This window comes from Zonotrichia leucophrys, chromosome 2 (assembly GCF_028769735.1).
Source record: "Zonotrichia leucophrys gambelii isolate GWCS_2022_RI chromosome 2, RI_Zleu_2.0, whole genome shotgun sequence".
NCBI classification, from domain to species: domain Eukaryota; kingdom Metazoa; phylum Chordata; class Aves; order Passeriformes; family Passerellidae; genus Zonotrichia; species Zonotrichia leucophrys.
The window spans coordinates 10,349,480-10,374,188 of NC_088171.1; the positions used below are offsets into that span (position 1 = coordinate 10,349,480).

General features: G+C 39.1%; 1 protein-coding gene across 1 annotated transcript in view; it reads right to left on the minus strand.

Moving 5' to 3' along the window:
- The window catches only part of PTPRN2 (protein tyrosine phosphatase receptor type N2), a 634,908-nt gene that overhangs the window by 543,962 nt on the left and 66,237 nt on the right, over positions 1-24,709 (minus strand). Inside the window, exon 2 of the mRNA XM_064703906.1 lies at positions 21,906-21,956. Coding sequence (XP_064559976.1) covers positions 21,906-21,956 — 51 coding nt within the window. The remainder of the gene's footprint in view (positions 1-21,905; positions 21,957-24,709) is intronic.

The following is a 24,709-nucleotide window of genomic DNA, read 5'->3' on the forward strand; positions in this document are numbered from 1 at the left end:
CCATGTTCCCAACTGTGTTTTAGGTTGCTGACTCAAACACATTCAATAAAAGATAGTAAAGACTTGATTTATTGCTCAAGTCTCTCTTAATTACCTCCTCTGAAAAAAAAAACCAAAACAGAATTAATTTGATTTTGACCTTCTATTCATTTATACTATTTAGTTTTTAATGTGGAAAAATTGAGCATTTCAAACCCCACACTTCCCATAGCAGCACAAGAACCACAACGCAGACGACAAGTTCATTAAACTCCATTATTTCAAATGAGGTTGCAGAAGAGAAGCAGCAGAGGCCATGGCTCCGACCTCTGCAGCGAGAGCCAAACTGAAATGCCCACAAAGCATGGAAAAATCATTCTAGTTCGGGAGCTGAGCTAATGAGGGAGATGCTTGGTCTCACAGGTAAGGGAAAACTGCAGGCAGGACACTCAGGGTTTGTCCCCTGTTCCCCAAAGAGCCTTTTGAGGACTCCTGTGACCCTCCCTCACAGAAATATGCAGGCATGGTCCTTATCCAGGCAAGCTTACTGAATCCCAAAGGACCCTAAAATCAGAGAAGAAAGGTCTGACTGAAGGAGATGACAGGTGCTCATGGCTGGGGAGGAAGAGACAAGAATCATCCCAGATGTGAATTGCACCCTAAAATTCACCTCCGAGGAGAGCTGCTTATGGCAAGTACATCAACAGCACCATGCAGCTGCACAGGATCCAGTTTCAAGACTTTCATTTTGCCAGAAGACAAATTAAAACAAAAGTTTTTGTGTGTTGCTGACATCATTTGATGTGCTTGCTTTGCAAAGATAAATAGTAAATTTAAAGCAAAGTCTAGAATTAGTGAATGTAGCACAGTATTCACAGAATTCAGGAAAAGTGCTTAATTTTGTGAAATTTCTTTCACAGAAGACTTTCCCCCTCAGCACCATGCATGGTTTCCTCAGCTCAATTTTGGTGCCTTTTACAAAGTAAAATGGACAGGGAATTAATAATTTACATGCTTATGTTGAAATCATTACTCTAGCTTTCCTGTTGAGAAAAAAGCACAAAACAGAAAAAATGAACACATGAATTTGTCACAAAAAAATAGCTGAGTGCTTGGCACAACTGCTTTTCTCATTTTAAATTAAAATGAATGGTTTCAGATGGATTGATCAAAGATATTTTGCTTCATTTAAGGTATTTACCAAACTTCATAAAGATACATTATACATGCTAGAAATACAACCTACCTCCTCACTTCTTCTCTACAGTTTTCTTCTTCCTATGCAATACAATAGTCCCATGCATGAGAACTGGAAGGTGGAAATGCCCCAGGAGGCATTTACATTTACTTCGAGTGTCTCACTAACAGAGAAAGCATAGCAAATTAAAGCATTTACTATACAGAAGGTAATATGACTGCTGTTGCTCTTCAAAGTATCTCTCAGAAACAAAAAATTGCACCTAAAGATTCTACATGCTATATCAAACACTGAAAAAAATTTAAAACTTATATATTTTATGCTCCTTAAGCCAGTGCTTTGCACCAATGTGTTATGAAACACTATTTTGTCTCCTAAGACTATTCCCTCATTCAAAGTTTTCCCCTGTTTATTTAAATGTAGCTGTAGAGGGTGGGTCACTGATTTCTTGCTGAATAAAACTTTTGTGAATTCAAAACTGGTATTTCCTTGTGGATTTCCACTCTAGGATCTAAGATAGAGTGCAAGACACAGCCATAAATGAACATGTGTAAGCAGGGGTTGCAATTCCAATAGCCTCAGCAGTAAATATTCTCCTGTGTGGTTTGAGCTGGGTCTCTAATGGTTGTTACACACTCAATTTCTGCTGATTTATATGACACATACTCGGTATAACTTTGTGCTGACACACACCTGAACAAGGTTTTGATAAACACATCTGCAACTGCAGAACACACCCCCAGCTGTAGAAACCTGTCCCATTTCACACTTGTGCTAATATGGATTAAACTACTCATTTCTATATTCTGTTTGTGCTCTCCTACCACCTGACTGCTAGTTAGAGAGTGGCATTTGATCTCTGGAACTTTACACTGCCAACAAAAAAATCCAAATGGAATCCTCACCTCAAAACCTGAAAACCCAGTTACCACATCAGGGCACCAAGAAGAACAAAGTTTCCCCACTCTCACCCTGGCTTTCCCAAACACAGCTAAATAAAGATAAAAGGAAAGCAGTGACAAAAAAGGACAAGCCCAAAATGACCCTTGTGAATCCACCCTTCCTTCGGCACTTGTGGCTGCTGGGGTGTTAATTAACAGCCTCCTCACACCAGTACAAATCAGCCAGAGCTCGCTGTCACTTTTCCAGCCTCTTGGGAAGGATGAAAGTTTGACAAGAAAATATCACAGATAAGGATGCTTAGCAGAAAGATTTTGAAATGTAGATTCTGATGAAGGAATAGAGATGGAAGCAAGTTTTGATATAGAAGAAAAGAATTGCTGAGCCAGTATTACTGGATAACCAAGAAGGCAAAGGGTGTGTTAGTTAGAAGGGATTTTTATGGCTTAGAGCAAAGGATAAATCCACCTCAAACAAGGTGTTTTTACCAAGCAGAAAGATAGCACAGGCAAACAAGTCAGCAAAGTTGCAAGTAGAAAAAAAGTCTCAGAATTTTCCACTGCAAGAAAACTGAAACACAACTTCTAGCTTAAACTGTAATGTACTAACTTTTAGTGATTGGAGAATAGTAACATGAATATGGTAATTATAGTAGTTATGAGAGGCTATAGATAAAAGTTAAGGAATAGATTGGTTCTACTGTATTAAGATGCTCAGCAAAGGAAAGTACAAAATGCAATGTAACCAAAACCAAAGGGTGTCCAGGCCTGCCTGCAGCTGGAGCTGACAGCTGTAGGCACAGGCTCTGTCACCCATGACCCTGGGCTGCTGTAGCATCTTGGGTGGAATAAACTGCATTTTGGAGAGCTGCCTGGAGTCCCACATCTCTCATTTAGGCTCTTACACCAACCCTTTTGGCTGGGCAGTTCCCTGCCTGCAAGCAGGTGCCTTGTGCAGGATTTGCAGCTCCTGAGGAGAGGCTGCAGAGCCCCCATGCCTGGGCTGCTCTCCAGTCAGCTCATCCAGAGATGCTCCCAGTGAGCTCATCGTGCCTCTCAGCCTAAGGTTTACTTTTCAGTCTCACTGCCTTTCTCTGGCACAGGTACAAAATATTTTTCCATACCATCTGCTCATCTATGATATAAGCAGGGTCAGCAAAATGTTACATCAAAGTAATTTACACCTATTGGTGCTGAATTCTCAATAAGTAACATATCAGTACTAAGATGAAGCTATCTACAGCCTTCCTAAGGTGGACAAGCCTTTCTGGGAGGCTCCCCTGGCTACACAATGAAAAGATTTGCCAGGTACTGCTTGCTCCAGCTACCCTGAACATTTAAAGGCCAGTTATTCTGCTCTTATGCTGTAACAATCTTAATTTTAAGAACTCAGCTTCACAGCCTTCTACTAGGTTGTTTTTCTATTAAAAAAACCAAAACCCAAACAAATGAACAAAAAAACCAAACCCTACCCACTCCCCCCAAACAGCAGAAGTCATCAAGTCTTTCTTAAATAACTGAACCAAAATGGGTTGTGGGGAGAGGTGGCTGCTTTGCTGTGTTTTTAAAACTTGAGTTTCAATTTTCCCTTTCCTTGTGCACTTTCAGGATTTACCAGAATGGCCCAGACCATGAACTGTTCCACTGAATCAGCCCTACCCATGCCACCCTTCAGGGACATTCCCAGGGCACTTTTGGATCTTGGGCTGTGGCTCCTGTGTTCCCCAGCGCTGCTCTTGCTGCTGAGGGATCCCTGCCCCAGCAGGGTGCACGAGGGAGAGGCTGATGAGGAGCCAGAGCTGCATTAATGCAGAAATAAAAGGTCAGTGCTCAAGGAGGGACTAATGAAAGGGAACAGGAGGAGAGAACAGTTCATTCTGGGGGAGAACATACTGTTTGCTATTTTAAATTTTGTGTGAAGAATTTTCTCTTAAAATAAATTATTGGAGCTTTTTTCGAGACAACAGTATTGCTACACAAATTCCTCTCCTCTAAAAGTAGTCCTCTTGTAATGAAAAACTATGAAATAAAACCGCACTAAATAATTATAATGCAAAACATCACATTTTGCTGAAACATTTCATTTCCCCTCTAGTACTACCCAGAAAAAATATTAAAAACTGTAAAATTATTGATGAATTTTTTCAGTTTTCCCTACTTTTATTTGCAACTATTTCTCATACAAAAGAGCAAATAAACCATACACTTTTGATCATATAAGGCTTTACTCTGCCTATTACTGACCAAGGATGAGTAGAAAACACAGTTTGCATATATTTGTAACACCTTGCAAAGAAAAGTGCTGACAGACCCTTAACAACAACAGCCCCCCTAAACACCTCTCATATAAATTCATCTGTTTAATAAGAATGTCCTCTAATAAGCAGGTCAGAGAACTGCAAAGCAAACAGGGCAGCTCTGCTGCTGCTCCCCAGACAATATTCTCATCTCATACAAGAATAACCATTATATTATATACACAATTATTAGAAAATAAGTCATTTTAGATGTACATTTTCTGGATGCTGAACACTGATGTATTTTTTCCTTTAGAAATTAATTAGTGTGTTAAAGCAGTACTCTTGGAGGTGAGCACTGCATCTCCCTGGACTCTCTGGAAACAGGTCCTTAATTCTGCATCTGTGATTATTACAGCAGAATAAACCTGTGTGTGTATGGGAGAGGGAAAGAAGGGTCAGAACCCCCAAAAAGAACAGAAATTTTGCAGCTTTCCCAAAACCCTCTAATTTTGTGGATTCCCACAATACTGACTATCAACATGATAAAGTTATGGTCCCCAATTATGCTCCCAAGGTACCTTCAGAAAAAGTCTATTTGATAGTTTTCAGTTTGCTGTTGAGAAAGAAAAATAAATATGAAAAGTACCCCCTTTGCTCTGTTCTTAACATGGTTACAACAGCCTCATGCTGTGGGCCCATCTCCAGCCCCAGGAGATTTCCCAAAGCCCCATCACCAGCCTGGCAGGATCACCTGCAGCCAGGAGACACCTCCCAGCACCAGGCACAACCCAGAGGAACTTCACTTGCCAGTTCCAGGCCTCCATGACCCCCAACACAAATTCTGGCCCACCTTGCAATCATACTCCTGTAGCCAGAGATGGGCTGCAAATCTGGGTCTTTGTTGGGTGAGGAGAGGAAAAGGACATTCCCCAGAGCAAAAACAGGATTTGTGCTCCTGCTCATGGATTTTCTGATCATCTGGATCATCATGGGGTATGGAGCTGTGGGAAGAGCAGGACAGACACTCTTTAAGCTGGGTTTAAATCCCAGTATCACCTTAGCTCTGTGCACAGAGGTTTCTGAGGTCAGTACACAGGACTCCACAACAACAGACCCCTGGCTGACCACTTCAGATTGGCACAAAGATCACAGGCAAGCTACACATGGACACATGAACCTGCCTCTGGTGAAGCAGAAGACACAACCCAGCTTAAGAATCAATCCTAGTCCACCTTTTTTTTCAAAGAAAAGCAAAGTCTGAAAGCTTGGGGTGCTCCTGGGATGAAAGGAAGAGCCACACACCAATGGCCAGACAGGTTTTCACAAGGTGTGTCAAGCCCAACAGGTAACCCTCTTCATCCTCATGCCCACTGGACTGCAGAGCCCACACAGGACAGGACCCTTGCAGGGGACAAGGTAAAAAGGTGACCCCACATCCTGCCTGCCAGCACCAGTCACAGACACTGAGATGGACAATCCAGCCTCAACAGCCAGGGAACAGGAAAACACAAGTGCTGCTTTCACATTAGAAATATTTCTGACCAGAGAGGAGGAAAGCTAAAAGGCAGAGACTCATGAGAACAGCCAGGCTGCCTGCTTTTGCTGATGAAGGTGCCAGGATGAGGAAGGAGGCTGGAGAGAGCAGCCAGGAGTCTCAAAAAAAGCTTAGGATTTAGAAGGGGCATCCTGGCCACAACAGAACAAATAAGGTAGATTTGAAAGAATTGTGGTGCCGTGAAGGTGGATTTGCCAAGAATTGTGAGGCCATGGCCAAGACCAGAATATCCTGCTCAGGTAACAACTTCTTTTAAATATATGAGTTTTCAAAGCCTGTAGTAACTATATCACAGACATGGATAACACAAACATAACAGTAACGTCTCTTTTGTTTAGTCAGAGAACATCTCAATGCCAACTTTCTTTGACTTTTTGCACATCACATTTGCCTGTGTTTATTTGCTTACAAATACAAATAAACACTATTGTAATACTGATAGCATGACACACACCAAAAAATAATTAAAATCACATTTCAACAAGTTATTTCTAAGACTTACAAATTTTTCCTGATGTACCAGTGACCTTACACCCTACAAAAAGAACCCAAATACTTTTGAACAAACACAGTATTAGTCACTGCTCCCCCTTGCAGCTGATGCTGAATCATTCTAAACAGAAAAGATTTGCAGAGTTGCAGATGTCCACACAAATATTGTAAAACTCTGCCATCTTGAATTGCCTAAGTATTGGTGAATTTGTTCTTTCTTTTCTTTGTTATCTGCCAGCTCTATCAAATTATCTGAATATTCTGCAGCTATGAAATTCTTTGCTACCTATACTGCCTATTACCAAAACCACACCTGAACCCATCAGATTTCCACAGTCCACTATGTCATTCCACCTGGCCATTGCACAACAATTTCACCCATTCACTTCCATTCTCTGACAACTACTTTTAATGGGAAAAGTACATGGCTGAATAGATGACAGATTAACCAGCATTTCTGCTCTCAGGGTAATCTTAAGCATAAAAATTCCTTTGGATTTCCTTTCTATCACACATAATGACACTACATCTGCTAATACACTTATGTCAGAGCAACAAAAAGAGAACACACATCAAGGATTAGAAATTCGATACTAAAAGATACTTATGAAGATCAAGCTGATCTGAAAGCACACATTTTTAAGAGAGTAAAACTTTTTGGAACAGTGAATTCACCTTTGCAACTTTCTTTCTTACCAGTTCCTCATTGTCTGCCACTGAAACAATGATGGACATGCCAGGAAGGCCATTAGGTATTTCTGGAGCAGAACTTGGCATCTGGCTGTATCCCTTCATCCAGGATTTCCCACAACATCAATGGAGCCGCCTTTATGGCAACCATCCACCACTCCACATTGGCACAACCCCTGACAGAATACATTGCTCATAAGTAATGGGGTTTTCTGCAGACTCATAGGTTATGTTGCTGGTTTTGCTTCTCTTTGCAGTAATTTCTGTCCTGACACTGTGGGGCTGTCACTGGAGCCTCTCCTGCTCCCAGCTGTGCCCTGCTTGCGCCCTTCAGCCCAACCTGGCAACCTCACACAGGCATCAGGCCGAGACGCTGATGGGATTGAGAGTTTACCTAATCCAAATGAGCAAACAGTAGCTCATGGAATAAAATTAGGGACCAACTCTATAAATTATTTTTCCCAAGTGCCTTGTACTTTTCCCCCATAAATGCAAGTTTCCTACTTTAAAAGTAAACTCCTGTAAAAATATGAAAATAAAATATTTGGTATATTTTAAAATGATAAAAAATTAGGGATTAATTTAAACATAAAATAAGAGTTAAAGGCTGTTTACAGAAAAAGGTATGTAGATCTTATTTCAGAATATATACAAAAACCCTCATTTTTTTACAGTTTTTTTCTTGAGAATTGCTGGTGAGATATAGTTGCACCAAATATTATTTCTCTTTCAGGTCCATATAAGCTTTTAGAAATGACTAAGCTACTCATATACCCTGACACCTGACTCAGGAGTCAAGAACTAATACAGTAAGATGTGTGGAGGGCTCCTCTGATCTTAAGAAACAAATATCTGAAATTAATATAAGTTTGGGTTAGCAATCAACCCCACAGATTTCAGAATGGAAGCAGAGTATAAGGGAGTTTCAAACAGTGTCCAAAATTTACCTGTAGAGATCTGGTATGCTAAACAATTTCTGTGCTTTTGACCCACTTGGTTGCTGCAGAAGCCAGCAGGTAGATTTATCTGAGAACCCAACAGAAACAGCTTCTTTATGCCAGTCTTGATGAAGCAAAAATAAAAGTTACTTCCACCCCCCTGCTCCACCATCAGGCTTTCTCCATAGGTGACCTTTTCACATCTCCTCACCCAACTCTGAGCTCCTTTCAGTGCTTCAGAGTTCCTCAGCTATGGAGGCAAAACTAAATTTCACTGTTGGTGACACCCTGGCATGGAAAGGTGAGGATGCACATGGGAAAGAGGCTCAGAGGTAATCAAGGTTTCCCCAGACTTTTGTGACCTTTGGGATTCCCTCATCTCTTCCTCCATCCTGTGCATGCCCCCAGGCTCCCTCCACAATCCTAAAGAACTTCTTCTCTCCCATTCAGGATCTTTTCAGCATCCCCAAACTAGAATTGAAAAATAAATTATCATCTCTTTCCTCAAACAGCAAGTGCTGCTCGCAGAGCGGATCCCAGGCTCTGGCAAGGAGTAAAGGTGCCAGGTCACAGTCAGACTCTGCTCTGATAAGGCCAGGACAGCATGGTCAGGTGCAGAACAACAGGACTGAGGAGCTCTGGGGGACAGAGCTCACTGTGACCCAGGTGGGCAAACCACAACTTCTGCTGCCCCTGTCCCCAGTGCCAAATCTGCTGCAAGGACAACTGAAGCCAGAACATCTCATCACCCCCTTCCCAGCCTTGAGAGAATGAGCTGAAGTCCTAAGTTGAGTCTAAAGTTGATTCAGATATTGCCAACAGCAACAGATGTAATTTTGAGTCTAAATCTCACCCAGATTCTTTTCCACCTTCCATACAAACAACCCTGATCAATATTTTCAGAGTTATTTCAAGTGCAGCAGTGTGAGATGGGGGAGAGTCAGCTCTGGGCACACAAAGCTCAGACCTGTGCAGAGCACAGACACAGTCCTGCCAGACAGCACAGCTCACAGGCACAGGCAGTAAACAAGCAGAAATAAATCAGTCTGTTCCCCCATAAAATTGCTGCCACTTGAGCTGCAGTATCTCACACACTGATACTGTAGATAATTCGGTTTCACCTTGATTATGACCTGTATTAGCAACCAAAGTAATAAAATCCTTCACATTCTCATTTTACTGAAGCCAAAGGACAAACCTTCTGCAGTGACATATGGCTCTGCTCCTCTGCAAGTATGTTAGACTGCTTACAAAATCTCCTTGTCTAGCAAAGGATAATGCTTTTTAAAATAAATTACCTGCATTAATTTGTATTTTCCACCAAGAAAACCTCACATATCATCATAATCGTCTATCTATACAGATATATGAGTTTCTCACATTGTTTGCTCCTTTTTTCTCCTTTAATGGGGTGATTTTGGACTATGTCATTGATTATATAGCTGTAACATGCAATTTTTTCCAGCACAAGAGTCAGCTTGGGGCTCTCAGACTGCAGAGCAATTCCTGCATAGCTCAAACAACATTAAGAACAGTCTAGGGGACACGAATTGAGATGAGACCAAGTTTTGCAGAACTTTGAAAACAAGAGGTTTTTCCACAGCTGACTACTTAAGTGCAATTTTCAACCTCAGAGGATTTGGTATTACATACAGATTTTATTTTCTTTTTAATCCAAAATATTTTTCAGCTTTACACTGTTGCATAAACTTTGGGATACTCACTTTGATTAAAGTCTCTCCTGCTCTTTTCCAGGCTGCATAAATTCCTCTCTATACCCCTGAAAGATGACCAGCTGCTATGGGGAGAGCAGAGATTATTCTAGATCTCTGTTCTAGGAGCAAGAACTGACACTTCCACCTCTGTGAGACAGAGAGAGACACAAAACCATGGTCCCCAACATCCTGCAGGAGCTGTCTATAAAGGGCTCCTTGTAGGATTTCTTCGTGGCCAGGGACTATATTTTATTGTTGTGTGATGAGAAAGTATTTCTCTGCTTAAAGAAGCAGGTTCAGATTTAAACAATTAGGCAAGAAAAGTGAGAATAAATCTATTTATGCCTCCACTTGTTTTTCCACCTAAAAATTCTACTTCTGAAAATAGCCATATTTTCTTTGGATGAAGAAAATTCTGTTTATTTCTTGTTTTTAATAGAACATCTTCTATCTGTGCCAACGACTTTTAAATAGCAATCAGGATGTGAACTGCATGACATACAGGAGTGGATTTTGTTTAGCAAATGCTTAATGTCATTGTCATGGTTCCTAAGAAGGCAGCTTGCAGTGGCACTGAAATTTGCAATTAGTGCAGCTTAATTAACAAATGCCCATTTCCCCTTTACATCTACTGTGGAGACACCCAAGTTAAAAAAAGGAAAATATTTATTCCTGTACTACTGTACAATGAAATGCATGATGAAAACCCCTTTAGCCCTAGAATTCTGAACTATCATTTCCTTTGGTCTATGATGATCTAATGAAGTCATTCTCCCCAAAAGTGGGGAGAAATCATAAGGAATTATTTGAGCCAACTGATCTGCATCATTTGTGGGAATCTTGTCTAAGCAAAGCAGGAAGGAACCACAACATTAACTTCACAAGCCATTACAGCCCTGTGAAACCATATCATGCTTTAACCCAGCCAGAACTTAAGCACCAAACAGCTGCTTGTCACTGCAAGATGGGGGGGAAGATTATCAGTAGGGTAAAAGCAAAAAAACTCCTTGGTTGAGATAAGAACATCTAAATAATTGAAATAAAATAACACAAATACATGGTAATGGAAAAAAAAATCTAACAAAACCAAGAGAATTAAACCCAAGAAAGACCAATGATGCAAATGGAAACAGTGTGACACCACCAACCAACTGATGTCCAGGCAGCAGCTCCCAGGTTATGACACTGTGGGGTGTGGGACATGCCTGAGGCCAGTCCTGGCAGCTGGGTCCCCCCAGACTCCTCCCTATGGGGTTCTATGAGGAGCAGGAGAGGCATTGATGCAGTGCAAGCCCTGCTCACCAGCACTGAGAGCATCCCTGAATTACCAACATTGATTCCAGCACAGCCCCATATCAGCTACTGGGATCAAATTTAACTCCAGCCCAGGCCAACACAGTATGGTCTCTCAGAATACAAGAATTGGTTACTGTGTTGGCAAAGAGGTGCTTGGGGATAGAAAAAGAATTCTTTCTGATAGACTGATTCTTTCCACAGATTTTTGAGATGAAATAGCATTTTTTAAGCCCCAACTTTCTTGCCTTCTAAAATGTCATTAACCTCTATGCCAGTCATAACTTATTTTCAATTACCATGCCAACAAAATACATCGAGACAAGTAAATCTTTTTTGGCATCATATGTGAAGGGTAATATCTCACAGAATAACAAAATCATTTTAATCAATGATCTTATTTCTGGGAGGGGAATAACCAAAATTTTGGGGCTAGTATAAATCTCTTGAGGTGTTTGAAATAAAGCCCAGAGAGAAGGCCTGACTTCTAATTGGGAATGCAGTGGATCCAGAGACATGAAATGGGCACTAACTGCCTGATTATCATCTTAGTGAACATGCATTGATAATTTGTACTGCAACATTAAGCACATCCATCAATCCTTTGCCACTGAGAAAAACAGTGGGGAAAGAGGGATTCTTTTCTGCCCAAACTTCTTTCAGAGCTCTTCATTTCTTCAGTTAAAATAATTTCTGCCTCAAGGGTTTGGGTGGGGATCTCTAACTGCAGGAGCAGAAAGACAATGGAGAAAAGAAATCTTAGACATCTTCAAACATTTGTAACAAAAACACTGTGGAAGTATGACATATAAAATTAGATTTACCATAACAAAATTGAAATTAATAAAAAATATTTTGAGACATGGAATAGGACTGGTATTTCTTAACTGTATATTGATCCATTTTTATCCAACTAGTATTCACAGAAATTTTTAAGTAAGAAAAAAAGAAGTGAAAGAGTTTAAAAGTTAAATATTTCTAAAGCAATCATTCACCAAACACATCAAGCAAAATTACAGGTAAAAATAGAGAGAAGACTTTTCTAAGAGGTACTGTCAGTGAAAGAACAGTTTGTTCCATTAAATTACTCAGCTTAAGCCATCACCACAATTCCACTAACATGAAGGCAAGTTGTCAGCAGAGTAGGAAGTCTTAATTACTGTAAAAATCTAGTAAATCCATACATCTCTAACTTGGACGTGAAACAACATCCTAGAAAGAGAGATTAAATCACAAGACTAACAGGACATTTATAATTTGGAAAGCTTTGGGGATTTTTTAAGTCACAGTAAACAAAAAGCTGTCAAGTTTGCCACTTAAAGCTTGAAAATTAATTAAAATTTAAAAACAAAAACACTGCCACTTTGAAAAACCACTCCTCATCCAAAGAAAACAAATGGATTTAATTTTGGAAATACAAAAGCCATTCAAACTGCTTCCACTGTGACTGGGTATTGCAGATTGCTTTCTTTAAGTGTTCAATAACCTATGAAACTGTTAGCAGTCTTGCCATCCAAAAATTCTGTCCCCCAGTACCTTCCCTATCTTAACCGCACAGAAACAGAGATGCAGCAGCATAATGTGGAGTAAGGAGGGAGGACTACAGGACAAAGACAAAAATCTGAAGGAAGATCTCAATAGTTTTCAACTCCCCTCAATTTATTTTTCCCCACCAGTCCATTATAGTTTCTGGTTGGGTAATACACCTCTTTCTCATCTACTGCAGAGTTTATGATAGAGAAAACAGCAACTGCAGCTCAATAACAGACAGAGAGGACCAAAAAGAGACATTTTTGCCATTGAAAAATTTCACAGTGGGCAGCTGTTCAGTATCATACCTGTCCTGTTACTTCCAGGAAAAAAACTATAGTACAACCTTGTCTCTGGAAGATTCATTGATATAATGCAGTCAAAAGTCTAAATACAATCTTAAGAGAGTTAACATTATATATAATTAATTAGGCACACATTTTAAACCTTATCATAATTTTGCAAATTCGTTACTAACACAAATGTTTAGTGCATTACATTAAAAGCATTTTCCATTGTACCTTGAAGAGTTACGAGTCCAAACATGAAATGTTGTATTCCCTTACTCAGCCTCAACATCCACTGCAGTTACCAGCCTTAAATCACACTGGTCCTACCACAGGGCACTAGAGGAACATGCTGACACAGCAGCAAAAGCTACCAAATATTCTCAACTTGTGCAGAGCAGCAGCCAAAGCTATTTCAGTAAAGACCAAATTACAATAAACAGTTTGGGACCATAAAATATATTTATTGTTCTGTCTACCTCTAGAGCAACTTTTGTTGCTGTTGCCATGGGGTTGGAGGGAATGAAGGAAAACTCTGTTTAAATTAAAGGCTTGGAATGTCATATAATGCAGGATGACTTTTCATTAACAGGTCTTTACCTGTTAATCAACAGCACCATAATTAGTTCACTTTCAGATTGTTCCTGTTTATTGAATGAGGAGATATAATAATAAAAGCCTCTCACAGTTCTTTATTACAAAGCATTTGTTCTAAACACTAGAATAAAGAGAGGATATATTTTCTCATTCCCTTTGGAAGAATCAATCCAAATCAGGAACTCTAACAGTAGGTACACAACCTGGGAAAAAATTTCCACATTATTTATTTTTAAATATTAAAAAAAGGAAAATTTGTATATTATACATTTATGATTTCCATGTGCATAAATGTGTAGCTCCTTTAGAATATTATAAAGGAATACCTTCCTCTTTGGCCTCTTATTTGACAAAATGGATGCCAATTATTATTGCATATATTTTTCACACACAAGCTGTCTTGAGACAAAACAAATCCCTATTTCATGCAGACTCATCACTTTTTCTCTGCTGCAGTGGGTACACTTTCATGTGAACCATGTAGTAAAGTTTTCTACTCATTTCTCCCATAGTCTCTGAGAAGCTTCTTAGCCAAGACCACAACATCCTCCCCCTGAAAACCATAAATATTTTTTCCTATTATGTTTACTGTCTAAAGGCAGGTTGAGAGTCAAAAGACTATTACTGCTTGTGAAATGCTGTGAAGTCAGAAACAAAATGATGTTCACTAAATTATTATTGTAATGCAACAGCAGTCAGGTGATGCAGAATTTTTACAGCAAACAGGGAAGAATTTTAAAAGAAAATTTGAAGAAAAAAAGGACAGAAAAACAGGAAAAAATAAAAGGAATCTTCTGCACAGCAAAGCTTGTCATTGTGAAGAATCATCCAGAAGAATGTTATTCAGAATATACTTAAGAAATCTACAGCTTTGCCTCCTACACACTCAAGAAAATGCAGAGTGAACAGTCACTCATAATTGTCCTTGCAAAATTGGTAAATTTGGAAATTTATTTGATTCGTGACCTCATGTCTTCAGCTTATGTGCTATAAAACAGGATTACTGAAGCTTTCAAAAAGAAAGACAAGCAGCATGAATTTTAAGAAGCACAATTTTTCCAAGCAGAGGATGGGTTCAAAGTTTTCTAGGCTGTCTTCTTTTAGACACTCCTATCAATGCCTCAGTTAATTACCGAAGTACCTCAGTAAGTAATCTGATTGATCCAACTAACCACTGCTACACTGAGATGTAGTCACTGATATACAGGGGGAAAAAGGCAAACACCTTCTGACAGAGAATAGATAAAGTCCAAAATAAGCAAATAGCTGTTAAGCACTTCATTTTTGGAATGACATCTTTGTAATCAATGGGAATGCTAAGTAGAAGGTATCCTTTAACACCAGGAGAAAAGGTCCTGTCTCACTCAAATCTGGGGCTGCCCAAAAACCACAATATGGTTGTGTAGCCATCACTGCCAAATCATTTCACATCTCCTTTAGCAATGTTCATTACTACCTTTTGTTAATAAAAAAAAATTATGCTTTTTCTTTGTTGGTGGTGTTTTGGTTTGTTTTTCTCTTAGTAAAAGTGAAGAGCTAAAGAAAGAACAGTTATTCTATTTTTTCAGAAGCTGTAACCAAACATCTTAATCATCATAAAGCAAACCGTGCTTGTGAATGTCCCTTGACACAAGAAGAGGACAAACTATGATGGATTTAGAGCAGAGGCACACTGCTGCAGTGTCCCTCCAAACCAGGATTCATTTGCTTTCCACCTCATTGCCAGAACATTATCCCTTGGTGTTCTCTTCTTCTCTCCAGACCACACTGTCCTTTTCAGGCTCTGGTGTTTCATCATTCATCAGGCTCAAACCTTACTGAGACTCCCTAGTGCCTTTATCAAACAGGCTGTACTTTTCCATGACCTCTCAAATGTTAAAATTTTTTTTTTTTTTTTGTGTAATACAATAGTGAATTAAGGAACATCTCTGAACATGCAGCTATGTAGTTTACCCAAAAGGTGCTGACAAAAAGGTTCACCACACACAGCTAAGATACATGACAAAAACAGTATCTCTAATACACAAATAAATTTAACATTTAGCATGCTAGTTTAGCATACACGTTCAGAGTTACCCCAAATTGTATGTATAATGCCAACATGTCCAAAAGACTTCAGGAAAATAAGATTTGGTTGTATTTTTTTAATTAACACATAAGGCTGAAGACTTCATAGCACCTCAAATATTTCAGGGAGAAATACTGAATATTTAAAAAAAAAGACAAAAGGCAACTCAAAAAATTTCAGAATTTTAATCCTACTTAATATCAGACCATTACATTAGATGTTAGAGATTTATCCATCACCACAAATGCATAATTTTGAATAGAGAGATACCAGGTAACTGTATTTATTTTCCAGTGATGTCAAACCTTCCACCACACACACCCCACATCCCCCCAATCAGTAGGGGGGGAGATGGAATCTTATAATCAAAATTCTTGAATTGAACACCAAAATGCCCCCAAAACCACACTGGTTAAACCATTTTCTTACAACGCTTGCCCTGGTTCTGTGAAAGCCAAGAAAATGCATTACCACAAGTCACAACACTAAGATAGAACTAAAGCTTCCTTGTGACAACACAGCAGAATTCTTGCCTGAGCTCTGAGCAAAAGCAGGTCTGTCCACATGAAATAGCACTGTGCAGCACTCAGCAGCTCCAAAACTTATTTACTAGCACAGGACACGGGAATATAAAGGATTACCTATGGCTGGTGAGAGATTTATGGCTGCCTCTCACCCCTGTGCTGAACAGAACACTGCCAGTGAAGCCTCAGCAAGGCATTTCTGCCCTGCAGGAGCTGCACCCTGAGATTCTCCACATAAAGAATACCCCACAAAAAAAGTTTTTACAAACAGCAGGGACAGTGAAAAACACAGTTGCATTTTCACACTACACATCTTTTCCGAAGAGCAGTAACTTCACCTTTGATCACTACTCCACTTCTAATTCTTCTATTGTGCTTCCATTTCTGTCCTACCATCACACAGGCAGCTGTTTTAGCACCACATTGAGACAAACACAAGACACAAATACAGAGTTTGGAAGATAGATGAGACTTTTTTCAATGTGGAAAAAAATACCACCTCACTGTTTCAAAGTAAAGGAGATGAAGTCATCACTGCACTGACATTTTAACCTTAAGACTTAAATGTTAATTTTTCACCTCCAGTACATCAAATAGCTCAGAGGAAGTGAGAGCTAACACACAAGAGAACACAGGCAAATGGGAAATTGGGAGTCTTCCTCCCAAACCATCTCCATTTCATGTAGTTGTTCCTATTACACAACTGTCACACAACGTGATGAAGAACAAGTGTGGGGAACAAAAAAATTCCGCCAATTTCAATCCTGGTGTTTATTTCCAAAAAACTGTTTTAAAAGGTGTGTGGATTTCCTTAAAAATTATAAAGTATTCCTAATAATGAAACACCATCTTCATATCCACAGATTCTCAGGAATATTTAGGTGTTAACTCACCCTTCATTTCAGTTGAATAAAGTGTGTAAATACTTCTGAAGATGTGGATTTTCAGAACCATTTTCAGAACCAATATACAATGGCAGATTTTAAGCTTTATTTCTTCTTGAGCACCACACAAGATTGTGACTTCTTCTGACATAATATTTTTAAATATGCTTTGAACAAATAAAGTGTCAGACAAGTCCCATTATTTCATTGAACTGGTACAGAGGAACCACAGGAAGTAAATCCTAATATTTAAATAATTGGTCGGGTTTTTTCAGCAACAAAATATCCACATGCAAACATCCACACACTCATTTACTTCAGAATTCAGGTAAGAAATAACACCAAGGTGGTATTTGAACTTCAGTTATTTGTGAAGAATCCCCACATCCTTGAAAAGCACATGAATTCTCTACAGACAATACAGCAAGTGCATGCAGAGGTACCACTAAGTGTTACTCCTCAGAAGTCTGAATTTAGTTATAACAAGCACTGATGCTCACTGAAAGGGCTCAGAAAGCTTAGGCCCAGATTTATAGTGTCATTTGACAAAAATTCAATAGCTTTTGGAGAGCAGTGCCTTGCCAACACAGATGTTGCCGCAGACATCTGTTAGCTCAACAATGCTGAGGTTCATCTCCCTCTGCAATCCCACCCTACCAGGCAATGGTCTGGAAAACCTCAAAGCAGAACACATTAAGTTCAAGAAACCATTTCAGGGATCCTGACTTCTCTCCCTTATCATCTGTAGCACATGTTTACTGTTTACGGCTCATCACCAGCACACGCAATCACTTATATCCCGAATGTTCAAGGAGCTCTGTAGCTGAGGAAGGAAATGCATTAATATTCAGAACTACCTGCAGAGATCCAGGCTTGGAAAGGTTCACGATTTCGCACTGCAATGCCTGGGTGCCTCTGCCACACGGTGCTAACCTAAGTCCCTCCTAACAAGTGCAGCTTGCATACATAAAGCAATATTGATTCAGCTGTGCAGAGCTGTTTGCCCAGCCTTTCAGAAGCACAGCTTCTCCAAACACTGCTGCAGACATCGGAGCTGTCTTCCGAGGAGAGGGGAGGTGTTTGTCAGCCAGGCTCGGCTCAACGACGCTCTCTGCGCCAAACACTGCATTTAATTAACTCCCCTTGCTTGGCCTCACAGAGATGTTTTCTGCTATCTGATCTTGTCTGCATGAACCCCATTCTGATTTCATGCAGGATGGAGGATTGCAGCCACAACCTCTTTCGTAAATAAACCTGCCCTGACTTGTAAATTGTTGATAGGAGCAAAGATATCATGGTATCCATGCCCGCATAAAGCACAGCACAAAACTGCTTCCTGAAGCAAAATATCTTTAGAGATTAAAGCTAAAGGAAAGAATGGCACCCTTCTAAATGAGCAGTTCAAACAGTTTAATAAAGACAGGACATAAGGGATGGTTATTTAGAAATGAACACTTTTATCTGTACCACATGGTGTCTTTCCCAGTGGCACTGCTAGAATTCAACAGCACAATTTCACGAGAAAGAATAAGAACTTGTCTTTGTTTTGCTGTTCACAGGAGCCAGTTTGTTTAAACCTTCCAACAAGGAAGATAAACAAGCTGATGTTTTACATGAACTGCTTTATCTGTCACTTAAAATGCAAAACAAAACATGACATATTCCTGCTTATCCAGCTGTACTAAATTTAGTATATAAATACAAGGACTGTTCAAGGGTAAGCAAAGAATTTCTGTCTCAGAGATCCTCTAAAAATTCCTTCTTGATGGTTTTTTTTCTTTCCTTTTCATACAAACACATTCTAGGTAGAGCTGTTAAGGAAAAAAATACACTCACAGGCAAACTCTTCTTCTTGAACTTCTAACCCAGACAGCAAAGTGTATGTGAAGGTGTGAAAGTCATACCCCCTTTACCTACAACTGTGTCACCACACATACCATCACTGCAAATACTATTCCTACTTAATTGGAATTTAATAACTAGAATAATAAAAATATTCTTATTCTTCTATATATCTTCTTTAATTAAAATTTTATTTGCTTCCTGTTTTATCTGTAAAAGCTTTTCAGAATGTATTGGGGAGGGCAAGAACTTCCAAGCTTATAGTATGCCAGGTTACTTTCTATCAGAGAAAGTAGATCTCAGGCATATTCACCACCTTTCCCATCACCCTTTTTAGCTGCAGGCTTTCAAGCTTCAAGCACTTTAGATGGGTGAAAATGTCAGTTCCTCCAGCTCTAAGAAAGAAGCAGTGATGTACCAGAAGATAAATAAATGACATCTAAGTCAATTCACCTCTCAAAGTTCTGACTTTGCAAAGAAAGAGTCCAGGAAAACTAACTCAGTCTTTTTGCCTGGCTTATCCTTATGCCATTAAAATTAACATGAAACAATATGTTCCTTCTTAACCACTTGATGAGTCAGTGCAGCTCAGAAAACTGATAAAAGGTTTGTGGAAATAAATTAATATTGCATGAATGCTGCTGGAGCTATTAAACAAGCCTAAGCAGGAACCCATCACTGAAGCCAAAAGAGACCTTTACATGATGAGAGAAAGTGGCAGAAAAGTCAACAATCATTATTACAGCAAGTCCTTTGCCCTGCAAAAATGGCATGTGACATAAACAGATGTAAGCAGCCCTTATCTCTGATATAAACAGCTATGCTGCTTATCTCAGATCTCGCCTTTCTATTATTGATTTTAACAATACAAAACCCATTCTTTCAACACCTTTTTTTTCTTAATGGAAAGGAAAATTCATCAAAATATTTCAGTAAAAATATCTCTTCAGATGAAATAAGAAGGGAAGAAGAGTAGGGAGTTTTTAAGCTACGAAATAACTCAGTTATTGGTTTGGTTTTGGTTATGCTTTCACAAGTATGCATGAAATAGACTTGAAATCTACAGCTGATGACAGATATGAGACAGCAAATGCTGTGAATTATGTCTTTAGTAGGCAAACCTAGCTTTATTTCTGCAAATGTGGTCAGTTTTCTCTGCCTCTGCTGAAGGCAGAGAAAAAGATCAGAATTATCAGCCTTCCTGCAGGAGTCAGAAGCAGATCTGCTGATCACATGCTACCAAAAAGCAGCTGCTGCTTCTTACCCACTTTCACACTGTACTTCAGAAATACCCACTTGTGTGACAAGAAAGGAGGCAAAGCTTTTCAAAGTACGCAATGCTTCTGAGCACAGTGACCTCCACAAACTCCAGTTCCTGAACTCTCAACCCAGCAAAGCACTCAAATTTTAATACATCAGAATTCCTGAAAAATTTCAGAGGTACAGGTGAATCGGCAGCACTTTGGGCAGGAAAAAATGTGAAGGATTGCTCAGAAGCAAGAGCCAACTTCCTTTCTGCTACATATAAAAAAATATTTGGTAGTTTTTTAGTACTTCAACATACGATCTCCCAAAGATCCTGTTTATTTTCTCAGGAATGGTTTATCTTCACTTGCATCAAGGAGAGCATTCAAAATACATTCTACATAACATTTTCCCAGTGGACAAACAAGAATGAAATATTTTACAGTTACCTTAGACCCTTGGACAGAATCCCTGCAAGTACTTTTTAAAACAAGATCAGACAATAGAAAATATTATTGATCATCTGTCTTACTCATTACTGACATTTCTTTAAGTTAGTTATGCCAAAACATGAGTAGTTCTATAGAAAAGGTCCATGTAAATTCAAAGATACAACTTCCATAATTCAATTCTGCATGCTACAGAGTGTCATATGGACATTTGACAAACTGTCTCTTCATTTAAGGAAACAAGTAGAACAAGAAGTTAGGAAGTTACATTTACAGGAACAGCAAAGTCTTCAATAGAGAGATCCCTTAAATTACAGAAATTTCTATCATCTGTTGCATAAATTGCCCACTATGCATTGTCTGCAGCATGTAACAGTTGCCTATGATTAAACCTGCTTGCACTGTGGAAAACTCCAGCCTAAGCACTGGAAAATATTGATAGTCACCAAAATTCAACCTGTACAAATCTGTCACTGCCCTTCCCGGTGTCAATGATGGGGATTGTCAATACAAAAGACTTATAAATTTGCATTAGTCTGATGTTAAACAGTACTGGAAATTTAATCTCATTTCATCCTAAATGTTCATTAGCTAAACCTTATTAATATCTTAATTTATTAATAGACCCATATTATTGTTTGAGTTTGATGGAAAACAAAGCCTCTCCTTTATAATATGATGTCACAAACAATTTCATATACAATACTTAATTTAAATATTAACCTCTCTAATTACAGATATACATATTGCCATGTATTTCTATGTCAAATAACACTACAAAAACTACTCCCTTCCTCCTTTCACCACAAATACACATTTTATAGCAGTTATTGCTTCAAACACCTCTCTCAAAACATCCTCTGTCCTTCACAGGGAATTAAATAATTTCATATAGCACATTTCCAATCTTCAACTATTATTAGAAAACATCTTTTGTACTATTCCATTAGCCTCATTCATATGTTGTGTTGTCTTTTTGGACTTACTGAAAATGAATTATGCAGGACAGTAGAAGAAAGCTGTTCCTGCATAATTCAAGTAAAATCATAGAAAAAGGAAGCAGTATAATCAACAACTGCAGTGTTCCTTTGAGACTTTCTTTCTGATTGTATAAAATAACAATCTTTTGAAGAAGAGGAGACTGATAATTACTCAACATCATCCTCTAAAAAAGAGGAACAAACTGAAGGTAACAAAACAGTTATTTTCACCCATATTAAGACAAATTAAATGTTAGCATATTTCAGTGTGCTTAATTAAATTAAAATCTATGTCACATAAATGGTTTTGCTCATGGTTGAGAGAATTTTTTTTTTAATCTATTAAATTCTTCCTAACTGCTGACCATAATGGTCATACCTGGTAGTTTTCCTTTTCCCCTCCTTCTCACTCACATATGAATTTGGTTTACTGAATCAAACACACAGCAATTACAGAGTGGAGGGCAGACCAAGCAGCAAACAAAACCTGGAAGACTTACCATTAACACAGACTTCATAAGACTTGCAAAGGTCATCCTCAAACAGGCAGCCTAAAAACACAAAAGAAAGATAAAAATTAATACAGGTGTCAAACTGTGGATAGTTAGTGCATTGAAGACCTGTTAATGCTGTGAAAAAGTCAGGCATTTGGTTGGCCTTGGGAGCTCAAACTGGGCAGTAGAGGAAGTCCAGAACAGGTCTGATTAGACAGCACATCTAACTAACTGGCTATGTCCAGAATAATCTTTGAAGTTTTCCTCCCCTCATTTCTCTCCTGAAGGTTCAGGTTTTTTCCCATGCATGTCTCTCTCATTAATTAATTTGAGGGACTTTATGTTCTCTTAATTTTGAGCACATTATTATACCACAGCACAGTAATGCTGCAATACACTGCAAGAATATACACCAAGAAACCAAGAGCATCCTGACAGTATTGCCACAGCAATGGACAAGCCTTTAAATCTGCCTATAAATTGCTCAGGTTAAGCTTGGGTTTAGTAACTGCAACACTGACCATCCCTAAGACTTCAGGAGTGCTAAGTCCTTGGAGAAAGGCTTCCAAATTAAGCCACCCCTACCAACACCCTAATACCTCACAGACAGCTGACAAACCAATATAGGCCCATGAAAAATATCCTTGGATTTTTTTGATTTAAAACAAGAAATTTGATCCTGAAGTTGCTGCTGATGAGCCCCTACAACACAAGCTCCATTCCTCATCCTAGAAACTTCATTGAGGCTGGCAATCCCAGCTCTTTCACTTGTACACATCTTTGTGGATAAAATATTCTGTTCCCTTGTCACCAAACTGTTCTGGCAACCAGGCATTGAGACAATAGTTGTTTTTGCTTTTATCCTCAACCAAAATGAGTCCCTGCTGATAGTTGTGAAGGCAGCAGGGAAGTGGGCAAGATGGGCCCCTGCTCTGGTCACTCCACACTGGAGCACAGGGACAAGGATCAGGTGCAAAGGCGCTGTGAAATATCCTGCTACTGCTAAGGGCACTCACTTTGTTTACCCAACCAGTAGTTTCTTTATTTTCTGACAGGGCTAAAGGGCTAGGACTGGAGCAAATCTGGGGAATGAAGCTATATGTTGGACACAAACACTGCCCTTAAGAACACATTTGCACAACTAAGACTTTTCATTTTCCTGGCAAATATCTTATTTATAAATGGCCACATGGAGTTATGATATTAAGCAATATTGAACTTTTCCACACCTTGCATCAAGAAACCAGCAGGAACTACACCAGATCCAAACCAATGAGCAAATCCTCTCTCCCCAGCCATGCCCATCTCCATGAAAGCACAAAATACAGCACCTCTAATCACCAGGGAGTCCAGTGGATTATGTAGTATGTCCTTAGAAAAAGAACTGAAAGGCTCAGAACCCTCTGACCATGAATTACTTGGCTCCTAATCCTGCTAAAAGAAAAGTTTTGGTGAGATAGAGTGACTTAGTAATTTCTGAAAAGGCTTTCAGCAGATAACTGTATTAGCACATCATTAAGCCTGAACTAATATACTGTATATCTCAGCAGCACTTTAGCAGCACATGCTAGGTCTGAGCTAGACAAGCCCAGCTATGTGAATTCAAGACATGCTGGAGAAAAAACAGTTCCTCACATCCATCCCACACCTGCCTACAAAGACCACATACACATAACCTTGCACAGATTTACAATATGCACACAAATAAATGTCATCAATCTCTCATCCTTTTACTCATGTCCCAGTAAACTGTGGATATACATTTGGTACCTTTTGAAAGGGAAGTTTCAGACAAGGAAAGCTTCTTCACACACAGTATGGCAGAATGGATGTGTCCACACAGTACACAAACTGTGGTTTGTAACATATTCTTGAGATGTGGATGATTTTGCTCCAGACAATTCTGCTGAATGGTTCTGTAAGAACCATTTGACCTGAAACAGTGGCTGGAAGCCCACTGAAGATACCTGACTGCAGCTCTGCTACTGACCCAGCCAAGCAGGAGGATGCCTGAGCTGTACATTGACTCATAAAGGGCATCAGACAAGAACAATGAGAGGCAGTAACCAAAACACATCCACACAGAGCTCACAGAACAAAAGTCTAATTAAAAGAATAACAATGCTCACTTTAAAAAGGCATTCTTACAGAAAAAAAAAAATAAATAAAGACTTCAAGCACCAATATAAACTAGACTTGGAATGTATACTTCAGTGTTCCTGTTACCAGAAATCTGAAGTTAACTCTTCTAAAAAAAAAAATAAAAGGTTTCACGGCTAGGAAAAATCAGTATTCCTTTTTTCCCTGAGAGATTAAAAAAAAGAATTAAAACTAGAAAACTGAAGTATCTGTGTCCAGCAAAATGCTGCTGAATTTGTCCTGTGATAGAGGGAAGACAGTTTTGTAGTCATTTCCCATCCTGCAGTGCTGTGGAGCCAAAAGGTGTCAGATGAGAAGTTGCAGCCAGGAATATTTCTAGTGGAATGGCATGTTAAAACAGTGACAGGTTCACCTGACTCCAATGATTTGAAGCACCTGGGAGCTGGGATTACAACCACCTGCTGTCTGTAGCCACCTGCCAGAGACAGGCCATCCTATAATAATACACTGAGATTCTCAGAAGCAGAAAAATACAAATGGAAAATGAACAAAACAAGCCTGCTTAGGTACAAAGAAATGAACAGTCATGCTACTTCTCTACAGAACTCTGATTTTGCTTTATTGACTAATAAATTTTCGGGGAAAAGGACAAAAGAAAACTGGCACTATCATGTTTTAGCTTCTCTTTTAATAACTGTTGTTTATTTGAT